Source organism: Schistocerca piceifrons, chromosome 8 (assembly GCF_021461385.2).
Source record: "Schistocerca piceifrons isolate TAMUIC-IGC-003096 chromosome 8, iqSchPice1.1, whole genome shotgun sequence".
NCBI classification, from domain to species: domain Eukaryota; kingdom Metazoa; phylum Arthropoda; class Insecta; order Orthoptera; family Acrididae; genus Schistocerca; species Schistocerca piceifrons.
In genome coordinates, this window is record NC_060145.1 from 332829998 (window position 1) to 332853678 (window position 23681).

Sequence of the window (23681 nt, forward strand, 5' to 3'; positions counted from 1 at the left end):
GGTATGTTTCAGAAAGACTTAAATGCAATCAGGCTCTCTCTTAAATCAAATATAGTGCCTCTTTTCTGTCTTACAAAAGAATGCTACTAAAGCTGTAACATTTAAATTAGTCGACCTACAACATCATCATTGTAACAGTACCATTATATAAATTCATGTATCTACTCCACCTTCTTCCTATAATTTTTCTACTGTTAAGTAAAGTAAAAGTTAGACTTGCTCCCCTTAAATGTATCTGACCAATTCCATAGATTTAAATTTCTCACTTAGTAAATAAACGTCAGATGAATAGATCTGTAACCCGTCATTATACGGCGTGTGGTCGAACCCATCATAAATGTGGTTTGTTCTGATTAGTCGAGAACCGCAGCCCGCAAGGTATTCAAATTTGATAGCTGATGTGTACATGATTGTGGCTGTTTGTCCGCAGTTTTACGCTAGTTGTATGGATTGGGTGCGTCAGTATCTTTCGAGTAATTGAGTGCATTTCTGAATATATGCATACTTATTATTCAACGTGGTCCTTCAAACTTGCAGCAGCTATATTTAATGACAGAACCTAGTTTTTTACATGTTTACGTAAAAGTACAGGACAATTATATGAGCAGTGTTTCTTTGGGTCGAACAGTAAATTTTATTCCTTCGGCGCAGAATCCCACACACGAAATAAATCACTTATCTTTAACACAATTCATTCAGTGTAACATATCCAGATTAGGCCATAACTTGATAACACGGTCATTTGCACTACTTAAATTTAGATCGACCATTTCCGTTGTTATACCAAACAACAAATTAAAACATGAAGGAAATGAAATTGATTAAGTTGTGAGCCAATCTTTTTATTAAGACCGATTATGATACGCAACCAATTTCACGCCAATATAAATAGGCACCAATACTGGGTCTTAAGGACACCAATATCGGATGCAACGCGTGACATCCATTGCAAGAAAAAGGAAACGGTTATGTTAAGAAAATACAGTAACTATTTGAGAAAGGCTGCTGCCAACCTCAAGAGCTGACCAGAATCTTGGCACTACATGTCCAGCACCATTGCACAGTTAAGACTTTCGAGCGATAATTTGTAACTAATTACGACAAAACTTATAGTTTAGTAACAGTTTAATTTAGACTCCCACTAACCTATAGGACGTATCCAGGACCACTGAAAGCCAGTACATCGTCCTTATATTTGTTATGCAATAATTTTAAGAGACAGGCCTACATCAACGCATTGAGATGTCGCTGAAGAAGTAAATCAGCAGATAATTTACATGCGTTGTTTTCTTCGTGACTGGTTGCCCTAAGACGACAAAGATTTTCTTCAAGTTTTGCATTTTTCGAATGGTTCACATTCCATGAAAGCTAATTACTTATAACCTGCCCCATTTTGTATATCAAAACACTGGCGTCATCGTACGATGCAGTTTTTTCATGTCGGTACGTTGTTTATTTTCAAATGCTTATTGTAGTTTGAGACGTAGTTAGTTAAGGTCTGTGGAATTTTGTACGGTAGACCAGTTCTGTGAATGGTCTCAGACAATTACGACAGCCAGGAATTGCAGATTGGCCTAAGCCGTGCCCTCCCTTCATGGTGCCGCAGTTCCACATAACTACCAGAACGTTCGCAACTGCAAAACCCTCCTCGAATAAGTTACGAATTTTTCAGGGGTGTTACCGGGCTATCTGGAACTGAGTGAGCCAGATGGATATTGACACTCTGCGCGTCCTCGGCCACGGAGGCAAGTATATTATATTTAATAATTCAGAAATAATCATGGAGAAGCTAAGAAAATTATATGTTTTGCTTTGTTTCTCGGTTTTAACAGAAAACCAGGAACGGCAGCGGCACGAGTTTAGACTTTACCGACACCTACCGCCCAGAACCAGGATGAGTGAACATTTAAAACATTATACAAATGGTTTTCTTGCACTGATCATGAATTTTCGGATTTTACATGCTCTGCCTGCTGACTCTGACAAGAGGCAAGAGATTTATTGTTACTGCAAGATTCCAGGGATACTCAAAGAGAGTTTTTTTTCATCTCATTATTTGCGATTGTTAAGCACAAGATAAATAACGTACAGAAATAAGATGCAGTACCAGTCGCCAACATAGATATCTACAGGAGATAACTTCATACAGTAACTAATCTCAGTTTCTTACTAAAACTATGCCAGTCGTATGATCGTTCAGACTCGCACACAGAACTAACAGTTGTGCGGACACCATGATGCCAACAATAAAAATAAGATAGCCTTGAATCGCTAAGAATCTCTTGAAACTTTTTAGCGTCCATTATTTTGGATCGAAGCAGAAATCACCCTCGCGTCTACAAATCCGCCTTTTCCCACTCTTTGAGCAGTACAGTTTCAAATATTTCATACAGCAAGAGTTGAATGTTCACGATCAATGTTACTATGTCGTACCGGCAACAAGCAGTTAGAAGCAGTTCGAGGTGCATTCTGAGACCAAGGCTCACACCGCCTTACTCACCGATGTGACGCTCCTCACGACAGAGCAAGTAGTCACTCACTTTTATACGAAAAGTAATCTGTAACTAAAAGAGCAATTTCCGAAAGACCATTCTGATTATATGCACAATGTCAATGATGGAACAATGTCAATTTTGAGAGGTACAGATTTTACGAGCGTTTACCTGCATAACAATTCTGGCGTTCGATCTGTCTTGTGCTAAATATGTGAAGGGATGAACCATTTAACTGTTAAAAAAAGGATAACTACATTTACGAAGGTACATAAAATACGTAGTCCTTTACATTTCAAACGACCCCATTTTATAGTGATTTACGAAGTTTCAAGAAAATAAAATCTGTTATAAACTCGATATTACAACTGTTCTATAAGCACTTTTAGCTAGTTGACACTTTGGTAAGACAAGAAGAAACAGATTGTGCCGAATAAAATAGTAGAAGTTTGAAGATGACAAACAGGTTCACCAAAGTAAAAAATGTCTAAAGTTAAAAAACTCAAAATTAAAAAACGGACTACCATAATTGGTGAATCAATACATGTATGCATACATACGTTAGAAAAAGTAATTAAATTATTGTAACATATATACGTCTACATATGTACAAAGTTATGTACATTCATTCTGTACATACAAAGGACTTTTATATGTTCATATATACTCTACAAACCGCCATGAAGTGCACGGCAGAGGGAACGACCCACTGTACCAGTTATTAGTTTCTTCCTGTTCCGTTCACGTCTAGAAAGCTGGCAGATGGTTGTGTGAATGCATCTGTGCGTGAAGTAATTATTCTAATCTTATCCTCACTATCCCTATGTGAGCGATACGTAGGGGACTATATTCCTACAGTCGTCATGTAAAGCCAGTTCTTGAAACTTTGTTATTCATCAAAAGTCTTCCAGTTCAGCTCCTTCAATATCTGTGTGAATTCTCCCATTAACGAAACAAACCTGTACCCATTCATGCTGCCCTTCTCGGCATATGTTCAGTATCCCACGTTGCTGCTATTTGGTACTGGTCCCACACACTTGAGCAATATATTAGAGCCGGCCGCGCGATTGTAAGCGCACTCGTTTGTAAACTGATTGCACTTCCCCAGCACTCTACCAATAAATCGTAGTCTGCCACTTGCTTCACCCACAACTCAGCCTAAGTGATCATTCCATTTCGTATGCCCCCTACAAAGTATTACACACAGGTATTCGTATGAGTTCGCAGATGTCAACAGTGACTCATTGATATTATAGTCATAAATCTTATTCATTTTCAAATTAACTATTTTCCCGTCTCATGATTGTGATAGCAGTTTAAATTTATATTAAGTTTATAGCAGTTTTAATCGATTTTGACCTAAAAAGGAGTACATTGGGCCTCCTGTGAGCTGCTGAAAGCAGAAGATCTGCCTTTTGTGTGTGTCTGTGGTCTAGAGTTCAGAACTCAGTACCCATGACAAAAATAGAAATCAACACACAAATTACTTCTTTGATTTCCGATCCATGGAGATTACAAATTTATAAACGGCAGTTCAGTACGATGTCACATCGTACGTGGAACAGCATCATTCTGCAATATCTTCGTAACCAATATCCTATTCCACATAAATATTTTGTTCTATATAAATGTATAGATAGCAGCACTGACGAATGTAACGGTTTAAAGTGCCAGGTCAGCACGGCATAACTACAGACTTTGAAGTTATAGGTCCTACCTCTTCCAGAATTACAGAAATAATGGATGGTTTTTCAGATGCACGTGTCATAAACCTGTACAGTAGAACCCAGTAATAAATAAGAGAAGAATGATGATAGAACACAAATTGAGAAGTAAATGCGCAAATTTAGGGCTAGTGTAAAGAAAATCGTGCACGTTTTAAAAAGACATACTATAAGCTTTTGTGAAACGCAGCACTTTCAAAGGATGCTATAAAAACTTAAATGCTGCATGCAGAGCAACAGTGCTAGCACATTATTCTTAATTGATGCTGTAGACTAGCAAAAAATATTTTAAACGAAAATTCGAGAAGAAAAACACTATAGTTATATGTACAGATGCAAATTAGATTAGGCCTACGTGAACAGTAGGTCAGCGCCCAAATACAAGGCAACAAATACGCTCTCATTCCAAGTGTTTTTCATTAGTTTATTTGCTAAACTACTGTATTACAAATCGTAAACCTTGGCAGACAAACGAGCCAACAAAGTGCCGTCGCCAGTAGTGCAGTTCCAAGAAACATAAGTTGTAGTGAAGTTCGGAACAGGATAATACGATCTGGAAAATATTCGCTAAACGCTGGTAAATCACCAGCTGAAGGACCAAGAAAAGGTGATGTTCCCTAACAGGTTCTCGATGCAGATATGTTCTCACTTCATCACAAGAACGTATTAGATTTGTACTGGCTACATTTTGATTGCGCCTGGAAAGAAATTGGCACTTACATCTGCATAAGGCTCAAACCATTTTTTAAATACTGTATCGAACTTGTCTTCAAACCTGTACTTATGTGCTTATTGAACGATATGTGCTGATCGTGAGATTCATGCGCAAATGTCTGGACACTCTGGAGAGCATGGACTACACATTTTTGTAATGAAAGTGTCCTGAAAATGAGAGAAAATTCGCGTGTTGGTCTCCTCATGCATCTAGCGAGCCATTAACAGAAACTCTGCAGTGTAGCACAGCCAGTAGTATTCAGCCTGTCAAGTGTCCTTGACTAGCTGATAACAGCACATGCCCTAAAGCCCTAAATGACAAGTTGCTGTCAGCTTTGAAATGACATTCGACGCTGCCGTTGAATTCTAGATTAACAATATAGTGGCATTAGACACGTTTCGGTACTGCACGTGTTTTGGAGGCATATGCTGTTTTTTTTGTCAACTTTCCACACTGTTGGAAAAGTGGAAACGGAGGTTACCATATTCCTATTTGTGTGTCAGGCTACGCGAGGCGTAGGCATTTGCTTTTATGAACAACATAAATTTTGTCGCGTTGTTCACACGTCCATGGGTAGTCAAAAATTTGCCAAACCGGCTGGGACATTCGGAGTTACATTCAGAATGAAACCAGTGTTCACAGAATACACAGTGAATCATTCCATGACTCAGTTGCTTACAAAAACAACCTTTAGCGCATGGGAAATGAAACAAGATATTCAAACATCTGACGCAATTGATAGTAATGTTTTTTTTTTTTTAACCAAGCACGTATACCCTAAAGGTAAGAATCACTTCTCATCGCCTCAACAGCACAGGATAAAGCAATCAGACCTTGCTCACAAAGATTAGAAGACTGTGTAGCAAATCATTCAAGATGATGTCTGCAGTCACAGACGACGACACAGCCTTGGAAAAGCCTTTGTTTTTGGATCCCTACTTTCACGCACATACAACCTCTGTCCACACTAAATGTCTGTTCGACGGCTTAGCGTCTACAGTAGCATATGAATTTTCGAATGATGCAATCTGCACAACCGAGACATCACTTCGGGCAAACACACGTACCTGGTGCACTTTGCCAGGATCTTGAAGATGAGCCTGCCCAGACCTGCATAGTATGAACTATACAGCGTTTGCCATAATAGACGGCGGAGAATAATTATCATTTCTTGCATGCATTCATTCGTTTCTTTCTTATCTCACAGCCTGAAATGAGAAAGATCTTTTTTCCGGCATTAAGACCTCCGTGAAGCCGTCAGCTCTCCTGCCCGTCCCATGGGTTTCCAACGAGTCCGAAAAGGGACGCAGGGGTACAGCAGGAGGTGTTTAATCGATTCTAACAGATCTACTTCATTTCACTACATTTCGCATCGTTTAGCGCTGCCATCTAAGTCAGTCATCTTACCATTATGATCAACATCCGAGGAATAAACAGCTGCCTATCCATCATACCGTCTTCCCAGACTCGCACTCGCAAGTTGACCTAACTCGCGTCATTCACCAAACAAGCGCTTCATTAATGTAAATTTTTCATTGAAAATCGCGGAACTAAATTTGCTTCCCCAGTAATACACACCCTTACACTACTAGAACTTTTCAGAGAGTACCTTTCTGCACGTCAGTGATGGCTTAGGCATCGGGACAATCTTGACAACAGATTCATTATTGCCCAAAGGACAAATTTTTCTGTGTAGTAACACTGCTTTGCCTATCAAACAGCTCAGTCATCGCACCCCAATTTACTAATGGTAAATCTGAAGACGTAATCGAGGCAAATATGTGCAGGCACAATATTGTTCACTGGTCACACTATGTTCAGAAGCAGTCAAATACAATTTTGCAGCCTTTCTCTCAGGGTTTACCTTAAATTTTGATTCTTTTGCCAGGTATTGCCGCAAAACGTTTTTGCACCGTAGTCAGTTCATCTGGTATAGGACAGAGTTTAGGATTAGCATCCATAGACATTTCATACGTCAAGTATTTGCAACTAGCTTAGCGCCCGCTGCTACGCTCAAGCAGACTGCATGGTCTTTACAGAATTATTTTGTTTTGCTTTAATCGAATTTTTACGTTGTTCACAAATTGCAATACCGTCTAAACTTTTCACGTTAATTAAGGCCATAAAGCATCGTATTTTCCAAATGTACTTCGACCAGAAAACCATTATGGTAGCTAGAGTGAAAGTTTTTGTTAATTATACCTTTTGTGTTCTTGTGGCAATATTTCCATAAGTTTCATCCACTAACGTATCATGATTTCCATAGTAACGAGTGTTACAGTTGAACAACTGAAATAACAGATTTTTATATTTCAGTAACACTGTATTAAAATCTCGGTAACTTAAAACAGCAGTTCTCATATTTATATGCATAATGGTATACTGTGCCTAAAATAAAACTTTTCTCTGAATTTAAAATATAAACTAAACCACGATGTAACGGGAATTGCATGAATGCACCTGCTTGCTGACGTGGACGGTGAAAATCAATGAAGCCTTTGAGATTTTATATGATAGAAAGTTACCAGTTTAATTTCAGACCAAGTAAACATTACAGAAACTAAGAGTTATTTACAAATCAGTATTTTTTCCGGCAATTAAACTAATTTTAGTGTAATGGGTGTTACGTAGTTCAGATAATGTATTAGAACTAAACGAAATTTCCAGTCCATACACACTGCTTCACAGTTCACCCTACTCCATCCATTGCCCCCTTTCGATGTGAACTTTGCAAAACTTCAATTTGCGATCATTAATGCCAAAATCATGTGCCACAAAATAGTTACTGGATAGCGTAAACTTGTTTTTAAATTGGCTGGCAAAATATTATCACTAAAGAAATAAAACTTTATTGTGTGTTTGTTAGTTTTGAAGACTGTGCTATAGCTTCTCTGTCTGTGATTTTCCTTTTGGAATGCTGAAATTACTGAGGCTGTGCATACTTAACATAGGAGTAAATCTTAATTTTTTTTCATCCAATGCATTCTTTGACTTTCCTGAATTCTAGGTTATCTTGGGATACCCATTAACATCTTCCCACTGCTGCACACCATTTCCTAATTTAAATCTTCGCCAGGAATTAACGTTTTCATGTCATGGGAACAGCTTTCCAATTGTTAGTCATACAGTTTTCATTTTTTATATCAGAGCGCAGCTGATCTATCAGTAATTTATGGTGTCTTGAAAAAGAACGAACAACTTTTACAATTGACTGAAGAATATAATACCTGCAGAGACAAACATTGTGCGGTGTGTCTGATGCAGGTAGAATACGAGATGTATGCAGAGACTAAAATTTAGATTTACCTGCTTCAGTATTAGCACAGCGCTTCTAAATTCTTGACATGTTTCCCCTAGATTTGACATCCTGGTTTCTTGGAGCTTGACGTCAACGTGACAAAAACTTTCATTTCAACTTTATATCATCATCTGACAAAGATACTTTAGATTTCGTAGCAGGTCTTACAGAAGTTTCTAGCACATCTGGACCAGTAACGTCAGCAACCATTTTTTTTTTTTTATTACAGCTGTCTTCTTACCCGGGCTTGTAGGTAAATATTGTTTTACCCTACTTAGCGCTTTTCCAAATGATTTACGACAGTTAAATATTCCTACTGAAGACACGTGTTTTTGAGGATTTTTGCTTCAGAAACTAAGGTTTTTCTTGTGTTTTTTAAACTCTTTCCCTTATCTTCCTTGCGTTTTCTTTTATCGTTTGCACATTCTTCCTAACTTTTTCTTTCATTTTTTGGTGCTTCAACCTGTCACGATGCCGCTCCTCCTGCAAGTTCTCCCAGTTTTTGGTATCACTTTTAATTTTTTCTGTACTTGTTAGATAGGGTCATTTACAACATATCTTATGTTTATAATACAACACAGCTACTATATCTGATAGCTTACAAAAACATGCTAAGGTTGCAGTTTCCATGGAATCCGACATATTTTTTATCTGACTGAAAAATATCAGTTTTCATAGATTTAGCTTTAAATTTTTTCTTAATGTAAAGTAATATTTTCTAAAAAATTTTCATTCACTGTTTTACTCCATTAAGGGTTAAATTTACAAAACCAGGGAACACGCAGTTTTTCGCTTCTAAATGAGAAACCAAATACTAACTTTCACAGGTTTAGCTTTAAAAATGCTTTCACAGTGAAATATTTTCATAATATTTTTCCTAACGGGTTGAATTTCGAAAAACAATGAAGCAAGTATTTTTTATTTTCAATCAGTACGAAACTCCAAAATTTCAGAAATTTAACTTTAAAAATACTTTCATAATGAAATATTTAATAAAACATTTCATCCGCTGAGGAAATATTGATAACATGTTCTACATAATTTTTGTTGCGTTATTTTTCATACTTTTAATGGAGTAACAAAAACATCTGATTACTTAGGCCACAAATTACTTACTATAGTCCTGCAAGTAACTAACATACACAACAACAAATTGAAATAGTTCCTGTGTCGACTTGAAGTCAAATTTAAAGCCATTCATAACATTGTGTGTACTGAAAGATGCCATGTCACTCTTCTGCATACCCTTCTCAAAAGGCTTCGAAAATAGAGATAGTAAAGAAATCGAGCTGTTATCAAATAGTTTCTTTAATGAGTATTTTGCCTTATTTGGAAACTAACAGCACATGAAGCACACTGCACATGTGATCCGCAACAGTAATAACGTGCATTTATTTTCGTAAGTCTACTTGACAGGCATAGGCATCTGAGTAGTTATTATACAATAATTTAATAACAGATGCAGAATCCTTCTCTGTTTTCCGTACTCAAATGTGACAGTGTTCCAATACCATATTGTAAAAGTGTATCAATAAAATTTTAGTGTAACTCCCCACTGGTGACAAAAATATACATTTAAATGAGAGATTACGAAGATTTTCATTTCCCTAGAGCACAGATGTGATATGTCGAGCACCCTCCTTCTGCCACACACATTGTTCGTTACGACCGAAATAACTGTTGCTTTTTCGATGGAAGGTTGGCGTTTATCGCTCCGTCAGCCACGAAACGCAAGCTGAGGTAGGGCAAACTTAGACAAGTCAATCGACCGTATCCTTTTCGAAGGAACCATCCCGCCATTTATCTTAATCTATTTATTGGATATCACAGAAAACGAGGGCTGGCAATTAAACATAAGTTACCCCAAATGCCAGTCTAGTGGCTTAAGCTCTGCACCACTTTCGTCAGTGCTGTGTTAGTGACTTGCTTGCTCTCTTGCTGTAATGCACACCTTTAGCCTGTCTCAAGATATCCACCACCACCTCGCGGTGTTGTAGGTGTCCTTTTGGTGACACGGCTGTCATTTCCTCCTATAATGTAAGGGTGTTTGAGCTGATTTTGGTGCATGTAGCCATATTGACTCAACGACATCGTCATTACCATTCCAAATGACAATGAAACGACGTGGTTGGCATATAAGGTAGTGGAATCGAGTGGCCATGCCGTCAGGATTATTAGCTGACGGTGCTGAACAATCTGCTAGCGGGATTTTGTAAGGAAATTTAGAACAACTTTTTCAGTATTTCCACGTGTTGAGCCAAATGGCCTCTGTCCCTAAATGTGGAGAAATGCAAGGCACTGACCATGAGGACGGGAAACAACCCAAGAGAAGCAGTTGCTCATTGGTACACTCCTGCAGCGTGGAGCGTAGAAGATAACATGAAGAGAGACGGGGCGCACCTAACTCATGAACTCTGTGGAAAAAGGGGCAAAAGGAATATTCGTGGTCAAAGAATAGTGCAGCGCAATTGTTAAGAAAACTTCATACTTGACACCAGGACCCATTTGAAACTATTACGTACACTAGAATTTTAAGGAATTCATAAACCCCATGCCATGATCTTAACAAACCGGTGCAGTGTATATAAAGTACAACGGAGATGGTCGGTGCACGTAAATACACTGACACGAGTAAGTATCGACATTTTTGTTTCAGTACCTATGGCATCAGTATAGATACCAAAAACGAATATTCGACCGTTATATAGTATCGTTAGAAACATGATACTGACTGTATCGGAATCAATTTTTCACAACTAGTTGCATCAGAGTCAAAATGTATGCCGTATCTACGTAATATACATGAAATGAAAGTGCAGTAAAAATAGGTTCGATGTGCAGTGTGCTATGAACATGTCATATCTCGCTAATCCGTGTTACTAAACGGCTGAAACGGTCAGTCGATTACTCTGTGGCAGTAGCAGGATGGCTGTCTAACTTTGTAAAATGTTTCCGTAATCTTCTCATGAAGACGTGTAATCTCACTTTACAGTTTAACACAATAATTCAAGTATTAATGTGTTAAAATTGTGGATATGACTTAAGACAGCACAACTCGTGCACTAATTACCCAGGCTTTTCATCCGTACCTGACATGCGGAGCACTAAGCGACATCCAGCGAACTTTAAACGTAAATTCAAAGATTTTCCCTGGTCTATGGATGATCCGAAAGTAGTAAAACCAACATAATTATGGTTTTGCTTCTTCTACCATTACGTTTTTAAAGGTTAACGTCAAATATTGGCACAGTAACTCATTTGTAAATCAATCAGACATCTGAATCTATTTTATACATGGCAGTCAGTCTTTAAACAATTTTGTGGGGCGGGGGTTACGGATATTAACTACATTAGCACTACCGCAAAGGACAACTTTGTGTAGCACACATTTTACGTCCAAGCGTATGTCTTTATGCCTAGATGGAATATTTGTCCCTTACTACTAACGTTTGTGGGGATAATCTTATGTTTATATTATTTTTATATTTTGCCTTTTGCTCTGTGTAAGTCTCATTCTGTAAAAGTAAATCTTAAATATACATAAAAAGTAATAAATACATTGCTATACTTGGGTACTGGTACCGCTACCATAACTGGTGTATTTTATACTGGATCGTCCATAGTTGGACTAAACGAAAAGTTATCGTGAAACCCTGCTGGGTTAATTGAGAGAACGGGTAGTCCATGTTGACAGCAACTACTGTTACTTCTGCGGTATGTCCCACTTAGGGTTCATGACGTGCCAAAATGCAAACCTGCCGCCTTTGTTCCCAAACTATCTCCTCTGAACAATACTCGTAAGGGGGCATGAAACATATCTGTGATTATACTGGTACAGCTGCCGTTTTGACACTTCCACGTCAGTCTCTCCCTCCCTCCCTCCCTCCCTCCCTCCCTCCCTCCCTCCCTCCCTCCCTCCCTCCCTCCCATCGTTCTATACCTCTCTCTGTATTCCTTTTATTAAGGTGATTTAGACGGTGGTATCATTTCTTTTGTTGCAGAAACTGGCGAAATCTGTGGTGAAATCGTGCATAGGAACCATAGGACCAGAACGCCTCTACACAGGTATGTGAACCTAACTTTAGCATAGCATTACTCTTCGCAGTATGTTTTCCGCAATCGTGTGGGAGTGTGTTTTCGCTGGCCTTTCGAAAACAATTTTGTTCTGTGAGGCTTTCGAATGTGTTGCCGGCTTCAGCATGTTTCACAAGGACTGTAGATCATCAAAGAATTTTAACTACAATCCTTCTACCTCCCATGCAGAAGTTTTTTGTTGTTTTGTTGTATGCATTCTCTTCGAACCACACTGTTACAGAGCTAATGATATCATTTTGTAAGCGTTACAGTAGTAAAAAAGTGTGTTAGAATGCACTCCTCGTTTTCTATATGAAGATAATTAAAGCGCTGAGGCCAAAATCATAACTCATTGCAGATGGCTGGGCTTGAGAATTTGTCGCAGTTTCACATCCAGCCCACCCAGGAGGCTCGTCAGAGCTCTCGCAGCGACACGTCAGCAATCTGCTGACTTCTGTTTTATAAGTCACCTATGTGAACGGTGAGTAACCGGACCTCATGAGATCGCTGACGTCTTTTCACACCCCTGTCTTAAGGCGTCGGAAACTTCTTTTACAAATCGGACACCCGTGAGTGATAAATTCAAAGAATAAAAAGTCTGCTGTCGAGAACAAAAACAGATTATTTGAAAATAAAAATAGTAGTGACGAAACGTCTTAATGTGATTACACGTTTAGCTGACTGTGTCTGGTGCTCATGAGTCTTAGGTGGAGAAATCCGTGACTGATTCCAAAGATTTGTGGTACTTGTCAGTAACAGAAAAGAATTGGGGCACATTGAAAACGTGTGAGGTTTGGCACGCCGAAAGTCTCGATAACGACGAACGGTACTTGTTCGATACAAGCACGAAAAAAATAATTGCAGACTTCTCAGTAGACTTATTCCGTCGAAAGAACTCTTACCCAAAGCATAATTTTCTGATATTTATTCAGAGGTGCGTAGGTTCGGTTTCCTGACGTTACGCTGACGCCTAAGGCCAGCTGAAAATTGAGGCCAGAGCACCATTTTCGTTTTAAAAAGACGAACACAAGCATACAATCACTCATTTTATTGATTTAAACGAAACATTTTTTTCCTGAAAGGAAGGGGAAGAGAGAACATAATTTGCACAGATATTATCCATTTCTGAATACTGTTTCCTCGGAATAATTTGTGAATATTCTGTGTCCGAGCACATTTTCCTCGTGTGTCACGAGCAGCAGAGCCCGCGTGTGCTGTTTCACCTCTGCTCCGTCTACGAGCGGAACAGTAGCAGATATAATTACAAACGAACTTTGTCTGAGATATGAAAAGAGACGGAGAAACGCCTTCGTACCAAGTAAAAAGGGAAAGGTTGCGGGAAGGAGGGGGGGGGGGGAGGAGGTCATTATATCTGTAACAACTAAGTTTACTTATTTATTCGCTTGCCTATACGGTGAAAATGTGTCGTAAGTGGACTACTGGATCCATTCCACACAATTCTCGAGCAACTGTGCACCTAAACATGCTACTAATGTCTAACGTCCACTACGACGATACATGTAGACTAAGGAACTTGCTTCTGGGAAACAATTCAGCCCAAAAGAAAAAAAAATGTAGTACGCTAAAACAGTGAATGAATGTTCCTGAAAGTGCTCATAGAGCAGTCTGCTGACCTGTACCAAATCTCCATAAACAGATTCAGCACAGCCCAGCGCAAAAATGAGAAGCAAAATTCATACGGCAAATACTTGGTTTTTCATTCAGGTGCAGCGATGGAAATGGTCCGCCCTGGCAGCTGTGCAGTCTGCATGTGTGACTGTCGTGAGGAACATGAGTTGAGTCAGATTCCCGGCACTGCCAAGGGTTTTTCCTTCATGGGACGACTGGAATGTGGTGCGCCGGGCACAGAGGCCAGCTGGGAGAGTGGGAAGTTAGGGAAGCTGTGCTGGCAACATGCTCGTCCAGTGACGCATCTGTTAAGTGGATGAGAGGGGGGAACCAGCCATCGAGCGTACTCTAGCGCCTGAATGCGGAGTTTGGTTAATGTTAACAATTACTGGAAAAGAGCAAGGCGGAGGAAGGGTGTGTAGGACATTCCTGTGACATTGTGGAGGGCCTACTTGAGCTTCTGACAATGAAGTCGTGCTCGGCCAGATTGCCCTGATCTTAGACCAATCTGTTAGATGTGTTGCTGTGTGAATGGTCAGCTATATTTGGGAAGGCGCTGCAGGCAGCGTGGTTCCAGATACTCTTTTTTGGGCTATCATCTGCTGGGTCACTTCTAGATCGTTTGGATAGCAGTATCTGGTCATAACAACTTGGTGTCGGCTGCCCGACTGTAGATGTAAAAGACTGCTGGTAGAGAAACAGAGCAGAGATGCGTGCGGCTCTGTCTAATTAGATGCATCAGATGTAACCGACTGACAGAATAAGGTCGACCAGATGTCAGATATGTCTGACCTCCCGAATTGTGTTACACACACGCGAAACAGATGCTCTGCTGTCAGTCTGTTGAATAATGCTGCGAAGTGCAGTGTCTAATCTAAAAAAAATGTAGGGTGAGCGAACGAGGCCGCTATTCCGCTACTGCTGTACGTGAGTGCCAGAAACTTGTCGCGCCCTGATAACTGGACAAGGCTGGTATTTTGGGGAATCAGGGTTCAGCAATTCCCATTTAGATTTCTTGTCTTTTCCGTAAGCCACTCCGAACGAATAATAAAATTTTCTGAACAAGATCATAACTTCATAAGCGCTCTTTTCCTCTGTTTCTGGCCCGCCTGTAGTAACAGATGTGTCAAGACACGCCACAGCCGACCTCTCACTGCTATAGTCGTAGCTGTCCACATGACGTTCCTGAAACGTGCTTTCAGCGAGGCGTGCACATTACCACCTTTCTGCAAGTTACCACCTTTCCTTGGCTGTCCTAGAGTCGAGAAGTGAGCTGAGCACATGTTTTAAGCGGCATCTGCTACTCGTCTACACTGCGTCGTGCACTTCATCTAGTTCCCATATCGTTCTTGTACTGCCGGAGTTACCACGGCTTTGCCACTCTAGCAAACCTCGTCGCAAGAAGCACGCCAGCGAGCCTTCCGCGTTGTTAAAGACATCAAAGGCACAAACAAAGATGAGTGCTGACACTAATTTTTACTGCCTTGTACTACAATATAGGCATTAACTTCACGAAGAATTAGTAAAGATAAACGACTATATATATTTTCATTCTTGATATTATATATACCATTTACTATTGGTTATTAAAACGACAGGAAATGAGGTTTGCGAAGATTACATTGACTATTCCTGAAAAAACACGCACATGAGCACACAATTTCCTCATTTTAAATTTTGTTGCCGATTTTACTTCCGTTTCCCAACTCACGTTTTGAACGGTATCGTTAGCAATAAATTTATTGCTTCAGTTAGTACAGCCTGCCATAAAGCCTCGTAAAAGACAACGGAGTAAGAAATTTGCAGTTCCTGAAGAATGTCTTCCTCTAATACTCGAAGAGGTGGTATACTTTCATATTTTTACCACGATCAATAGTATACCCTGATTAAATGGATCCTCGATGTTGCGTCAGTCGCAACGGTTTTATTGTGTGGTCACAAAGATAAACCGACATGCTCTTTGTTTCAAAGAGCATAGACAGGATAATGGAGAATGTGTGTATTAATACCATTAAAATCACAACTTATGTTTACATGACCTGTGAAACACACTGAAATTGTCAAAAGTATAGATCTGCTTTTATTGTCGAAGAAACATCCTCCAGGTTTTCTGACAACACCGCAGAGTGCAGCAGTTGTAGTTAACCTTGGTTCGTGAATGTGGCTGCCTACAATAAACAGTTCAATGAGGAATATATCTACGATACCCCTTCATAAAATAACTGAGAAAATACGCTTAAAATTGACTACAAGACTAAAAGAGACGAACGCACTCCGTCTTCAGGCCACAAGTGGCCCATCGGGACCATCCGAACGCCGTGTCATTCTCAGGTGAGGATGCGGATAGGAGGGGCGTGTGGTCAGCACACCGTTCTCCCGGTCGTTATGATGGTTGTCGTTGACCGGAGCCGCTACTATTCGGTCGAGTAGCTCCTCAATTGGCATCACGAGGCTGAGTGCACCCCGGAAAATGGCAACAGCACATGGCGGCTGGATGGTCACCCATCCAAGTGCCAGCCACGCCCGACAGCGCTTAACTTCGGTGATCTCACGGGAACCGGTGTATCCACTGCGGCAAGGCCGTTGCCAAAAGAGACGAACGTTTCACAAAAAACTTACCCCAGAAGAAGACTGTGCGAAGAGTAAAAGAAATACAGAAATTGGACATCAGTGTATAGAGCATCTCTAGGTTTTTAGCTCACATTACAGGTGTCCAATACGGGCAACGCTTCTGACACGGCAAAACGTCAATACGTGCGCGTAATTCATTGAAGTCGCTTTACAAATATTGCCCGGGAAGCTGCAACAACATACGTGTTCATTAGGATTCCCATCTACTGGCGCGAACGTATGTTACTTCTTGAAACTCCCCACGTATTCTTCAATGATACGGAGACGCAGTAAATGTACTGCACTCGCAGAGCGAGAGTTCTATTTCATCTCTTGCAGAGGTATCGTGATGGTGATGCAGGGAGCACGCAGCCGTGTAGTATTTGTTGTGGGGCCTCCCGAGAGCGCCGCCGCAGGCAGCTGAGCGGGTGTTTATTATTGAGCCGGGGTCAGGCCGCTATCTGCGCTAATTCTGGCGGGCTTTATCAGCGCGAAGCTCGAGGCAGCGACCCCGCGCGCTGTTGGCACGGGACGGCCCGCCTGCTGCCAAGCCTGCCCAGCCCAGCCCTGCCCTGCCCTGCCCTGGCCTGGCCAGGCCCGCGAGCTACCCCCCCCCCCCCCCTTTCCTGCTGCCTCTGCCACTTTCACTATTTTTCTTTTTCCGACATTGCCAAGAAACAGCAACAGTTTAGTCGAACGTGATTGTTAAAATGCTTGTTTTGGAAACAATTTACTTTCCATCACAATCACAACATTTTCAGTACGAAATTACTAGTGACCTTCAGATTATAGGGCAGATGTGGTTTACTCGAAGCACTGGGGAAAGTCTCGTAGAAAAGTCAATCCCCTGGTGGGCCAACAGCTAACCATTCACATGCGTATCAGCGTAATTTTAAAGAGCATATGATTTTGCCAGACAATTTATTACATTCAAAACAATTCCCTAATATACTCATAACCCTGCGAGAAGGGGTGTGGCGAAGAAAATATTGTAATGCCGCCCACCCGGACGTTCCTCGTGTTTTCTTTTTTCTTTTTTTTCTTTTTTTTGTTTTGTTTTCGTTTAGAAGTCCGTGAATGTTAACCTGAAGCAAAGTAAACCACAACCAGACGTTTAATACGAGGTGTTTCAAAAAGTGATCTGATTTCAAAAATCCATATTTACTGGTAAAAACATGCTACAAACACGAGATAATTGCAAAACACTCAAAGACGTTAACTTTTAGCTATACTATTACAAATGCTCTGTTTCCTCTTGCAGCAGCAACGACGTCACGACAATAACTAAATTCGTCATAAACTTTACACATTGTATCTGCTTGTACAGTAGTCATTGCGGCTGTCACTCCGCTCTTCACTCCTTCATGTCACGAGGTGAAGGGGAGACGAACACCCTTTCCTCCCTGCAACTCCACAAGAAAAAATCGCATGGGGGCATGTATGGCGATCCTGGAGGCCAAGACTGCAGCGCCGTGTATCTGGTCCCGTGCGCCTTACCCAGCGCAGTGGCAGTTTGTCACTGAGAAAGTCACGTACGTTGTTGTGCCAGTGTGGTGGAACTACATCCCGTTTGGGAAATAGCCATCGAACTCCTCTTGAAGTCGTGGAAAAGGCCAATCTGCTGCTGGACACACAGACCATTTATAACAGTACAGCTAAAACTTTAAGATTTTGAGAATAATTTGCAGTTTATTCGATGTTTGTTACATGTTTGAATCAATAAATATGAACTTTTGAAACCTTTTCCGCATCCTGTTATTTCTGGTTTGATCGTTTTCATTCCGAAGGCATTTCTTTTCGTAATAATTGAATGCCGTATGCGATCTTTGAAACTGTGTTTTGTAGCCGTCGGTGCGGTGAAAATGGAAGGAGGAGGATTATCACATAATCTGTACTGTATCACAAGGCGACCACACACGTTAGCTGCAAGCTGAACAGGTATTCGTGTGCAAGCGTATGTTAATATCCTCTGCCTCCACGGCAGGAAAGCTTGTAAAAGGATCAGTTTGTACTTCAAATACTTGGAGCTAGGACGACTATAATTTTCTCGTTTCGGCCGGCTTTACTGTTGTGACGCGGGCAAACAGGCAACGAAATGGGAAACGCGATAAGTGATGCAAAGACTGCTTACTGAAATGAAAAAGTTATTACTGTGTGAGTTGAAGTTATACCCTTCAGACTGGTACTACGTGATGATCGACTGACGAAAATATTTGAACTTCCCACCACTGGTAGCACTATTGATTGAACGGTACTATGCAATGAGACACTCCCTGACACCGCACAAAAGACTGACAGCAACTTCGCACTTTCCCGCGAGCTGATCCGCTATGAAACTGCAAATAGACGTCTGTAACACGCGAATGTAAACTTATGTACTTCATCTCTTCCGGCTCCAGAGCAACAGGCGATACCTTCCATTTCTTCCCTTCTATAGTTGGTTCCGCGAGATTTTATCTTTCTGATAACGACGTAGCTCTCTGTGGAAGCGACAATGGCTTTGTACTTCGTTTAAAGATAACTACGCAACATCTTTCTCTTACTCAGATAGCGAGGCTAGCTTTCGTGTACTCTAATCCCAACAATCTGAAATTTAGTTGCCTGCTGTGGCTCGACATAGTGGTGCTATGAAGATTCTCAGGACTGTTTACCCTGTACACTTCGGTATACCTGCACGAGTGTGCATAACTGGAAGTCGATTAAGCCTCATGCAGCTTGAACAGCCAGAATACTAGCACAAAATTAGCCTTCTGACTGTCAAACATGCGTGCATAAAGTACTTCATCATGCACACGTGTCAACCGTATAGTTAGGTGAATGGCCACCTCTTACGGTTCGAGCGCAAAGTGCGGCAACCCATTCTCATTTAATTCCAGACTCTCTTAGGTATATGATGCTATGTGTGGAACAGTGCACACAGTATTATGGACCAGCGACGCGCCGGCCGACGTGGCCGTGCGGTTAAAGGCGCTGCAGTCTGGAACCGCAAAACCGCTACTGTCGCAGGTTCGAATCCTGCCTCGATCATGGATGTTTGTGATGTCCTTAGGTTAGTTGGGTTTAACTAGTTCTAAGTTCTAGGGGACTAATGACCTCAGCAGTTGAGTCCCATAGTGCTCAGAGCCATTTGAACCAGCGACGCCTAGCGCGTGTAACAAATGCTCACGTACGTGGAGATATCGCTACTGCAATGCAGTCTGTTATGGCCACTCTGAGCCTTCTAATGAGGTGTTTTACAGTAGTTTTTCAGAAAGTCCTACTGGATTATCTCAAAACTGTGCTTTCACATCTGAGTGCTAGTTGGCTGCCTGTTGGCGTTTTCTACATTTTATTACTCAGGCAAGAGTGTGTGATTCTGTTTTGGGAGTTTAACTTCCCACATAGCTGGCCTTATATCTTAAATTTTTGCGTGAACTGCTGTTGTCTGCATTTCCAGTTCGTTGCTTTTTGTGTGTTTGACATATCTAAATTTGTTCATTGTCCAACGGTACTGATTATCTTGACCCTAGAAATTTTTTATCGAAGACTGAACAGAGTGGTGCTGTTTCGGGCTGCGTGCCTTTTGGTGACGCTCCTGCGCCGATCGTAAGCAACCAGCTGATACTGGCTGTGGCAGGCACAGTGACTTTACCTAGTTTATCCACACAGTGTCGAAGAATGAGTTGCTGTGTTGAAATATCCAGTGGGTTAGTGTTCAGAATGACTGCCTCTAAAAACGCCTTGCACGTGTTGTGTGTCTGAAACGAATGCTTCAGATTTTTCAAAGAAACGTTGTTAAAGCAGAAGGCTGTTTCGAAATGTTACACTATTACCTTTTTACAAAGTTTCAGAGCATTTATCACACATTTTTTTCGATGTTCTGTAAAAACGTCTCAAGTCATCTGCAGACAATCTAGACTGGTTTCCGCAAACTTTCACGGAACTTGTGTAAAAATTAAACAAGCACTATCCTCAACCAATTTACTTTTGCCACTTCTGGCGTAAGACGTATCACTCGCCAGCGTCGCATGTAATTGAACACTTAAATGTTACCGGTTCATTTTGTTGTTTGCTTCTCGAGGACAGGGATCTCGATTCCTCGAAGTTGTTGATTCCGCCCACGCATACGCCAATGTACTCATTCAACTGATCTGCTTAGTTCTCATAACCATAATTTGCTTTACCTCTGTTAGTCACCTTCCACCATGTATCTCGATTCGGTTGGAACCAGTGCTTTCATAGTGCTTTCATATGCTTCACAATTCATTGCTGTTGTGGTCGTCTTCAGTCCAGACACTGGTTTGATGCAGCTCTCCATGCTGCTCTATCCTGTACAAGCTTCATCTCCCAGTACCTACTGCAACCTACATCCTTCTGAATCTGCTTAGTGTATTCATATCTTGGTCTCCCTCTACGATTTTTACCCTCCGCACTGCCCTCCAATACTAAATTGGTGATCCCTTGATGCCTCAGAACATGTTCTGCTCATCGATCCCTTATTTTAGTCAAGTTATGCCATAAGTTTCTCTTCTCCCCAATTCAAATCCAATACCACTTCATTAGTTGCATGATCTACCCATCTAATCTTCAGCATTATTCTGCAGCACCACATTTTGAAAGCTTCTATTCTCTTCTTGTCCAAACTATGTATCGTCCACGTTTCACTTCCATACATGGCTACACTTTCAGAAACGACTTCCTGACACTTAAATCTATACTCGTTTTTAACAAATTTCTCGTCGGCCACTGTGGCCGAGCGGTTCTAGGCTCTTCAGTCTGGAACCGAACCGCTGCTACCGCCACAAGTTCGAATCCTGTCTCTGGCATGGATGCGTGTGATATCCTTAGGATAGTTAGGTTTACTTAGTTCTACGTCTATGGGACTGATGACCTCAGATGTTGTACCATAGTGCTTAGAGCCAACAAATTTCTCTTTTTAGAAACGTTTTGCTTGCCATAGGCAGTCTCCGTTTTATATCCTCTCTACTTCAACCATAATCAGTTATTTTGCTCCCCAAATTGCAAAACTTATCTACTACTTTAAGTGTCACAGTTCCTGATTCCCTCAGCATCACCCGACTTAATTCGACTACATTCCAATATCCTCGTTTTGCTTTTGTTGCTGTTCATCTTTTACCCTCTTTTCAAGACACTGTGCATTCCGTTCAACTGCTCTTCCATGTCCTTTGCTGTCTGCCAGAATTACAATGTCATCGGCGTACCTCAAAGTTTTTATTTCTTCTCCATAGATTTTAATTCCTACTCTAAATTTTCTTGTGTTTCCTTTACTGCTTGCTCAATATACAGATTGAATAACATCGGGGAGAGGGTACAACCCTGTCTCACTCCCTTCCCAACCACTGCTTCGCTTTCATGCCCTTCGACTCTTGTAACTGCCATCTGGTTTATGTACAAATTGTAAATAGCCTTACGCTCCCTGTATTTTACCCCTGCCACCTTCAGAATTTGGAAGAGAGTATTCGTCAACATTGTCAAAAGCTTTCTCTAAATCGTAGTGTCAGTATTGCCTCACGTGTTCCAACATTTCTACGGAATCCAAACTGATCTTCCTCGAGGGCGGCTTCTACCAGTTTTTCCATTCGTCTGTAAGGAATTTGTGTTAATATTTTGCAGCCGTGGCGTATTAAATTGATACTTCGGTAATTTTCACATCTGTCAACACCTGCTTTCTTTGGATTGGAATTATTATTTTCTTCTTGGAGTTTGAGGGTATCGCCTGTCTCATACATCTTACTCACCAGATGGTAGAGTTTTGTAAGGGCTGACTCTCCCAAGGCTGTGAGCAGTTCTAATGGAAAGGTTGTCTACTCCCGGGGCATTGTTTCGACTCAGGTCTTTCAGTGCTCTGTCAAACTCTTCACGCAGTATCATATCTCCCATTTAATCTTCATCTACATCCTCTTCCATTCCCATAATATTTTCCTGAAGTACATCGCCCTTGTATAGACCCTCTATATACTGCTTCCACCTTTCTGCTTTCCCTTCTTTGTTTAGAACTGGGTTTTCATCTGAGCTCTCGATATTCATGCAACTGGTTCTCTTTTCTTCAAAGGTCCCTTTAATTTTCCTGTAGGCAGTATCTATCTATGCCCTAATGAGATACGCCTCTATATCCTTACATTTGTTCTCTAGCCATCCCTGCTTAGCCATTTTGCATTTCCTGTCGATCTCATTTTTGACACGTTTGTATTCCTTTTTGCCTGCTTCATTTACTACATTTTTTATATTTTCTCCTTTCATCAATTAAATTCGATATGTCTTCTGTTACCCAAGGATTTCTACTAGCCCTTGTCTTTTTACCTACTTGATCCTCTGCTGCCTTCACTACTTCATTCTCAGAGCTACCCATTCTTCTTCTGCTGTATTTCTTTCCCCCATTCCTGTCAATTGTTCCCTTACGCTCTCCCTGAAATTCTTTACAACCTCTGGTTCTGTCAGTTTGTCCAGGTCCCCTTTCCTGAAATTCCGACCTTTTTTGCAGTTTCTTCAGTTTTAATCTACAGTTCATAACCAATAGACTGTGGTCAGAGTCCACATCTGACCCTGGAAATGTCTTACAGTTTAAAACCTGGTTCCTAAATCTCTGTTTTACCATTATATAATCTATCTGAAACCTTCCAGTATCTCCAGGCATCTTCCATGATTCTTGAACCATGTGTTAGCTATGATTAAGTTATGCTATGTGCAAGATTCTACTCTTTGATTTCTTACGCCCATTCCATATTCACCTACTATGTTTCCTTCTCTTCCTTCCCCTACTATCGAATTCCAGTCCCCATGACTATTAAATTTTCGTCTCCCTTCACTATCTGAATAATTTATTGTCTCATCATACATTTCATCAAACTCTTCGTCATCTGCGAGCTAGTTGGCGTATATACCTGTACTACTGTGGTAGGCGTGGGCTTCGTGTCTAACTTGGCCACAATAATGCGTTCACTATGCTGCTTGTAGTAGCTTACCCACACTCCTATATTTTTATTCATTATTAAACCTATTCCTGCATTACCGCTATTTGATTTTGTATTTATAACCCTGTATTCACCTGACCAGAAAACTTGTTCCTCCTGCCACCGAACTTCACTAATTCCCACTATATACAACTTTAACTTATCCATTTCCCTTTTTAAATTTTCTAA

At 40.8% G+C, this 23681-nt stretch overlaps 1 protein-coding gene and 1 pseudogene across 1 annotated transcript in view; one reads left to right on the plus strand and one right to left on the minus strand.

Annotated features, from left to right (window-relative positions):
* Positions 1 to 23681, plus strand: part of LOC124712327 — a 1282739-nt gene that overhangs the window by 1083947 nt on the left and 175111 nt on the right. The window contains exon 9 of the mRNA XM_047242621.1: positions 12231 to 12294. Within this exon, the coding sequence (XP_047098577.1) occupies positions 12231 to 12252 (22 nt within the window). The 3' untranslated portion in view covers positions 12253 to 12294. The remainder of the gene's footprint in view (positions 1 to 12230; positions 12295 to 23681) is intronic.
* On the minus strand, positions 16404 to 16520 carry LOC124712618 (annotated as a pseudogene).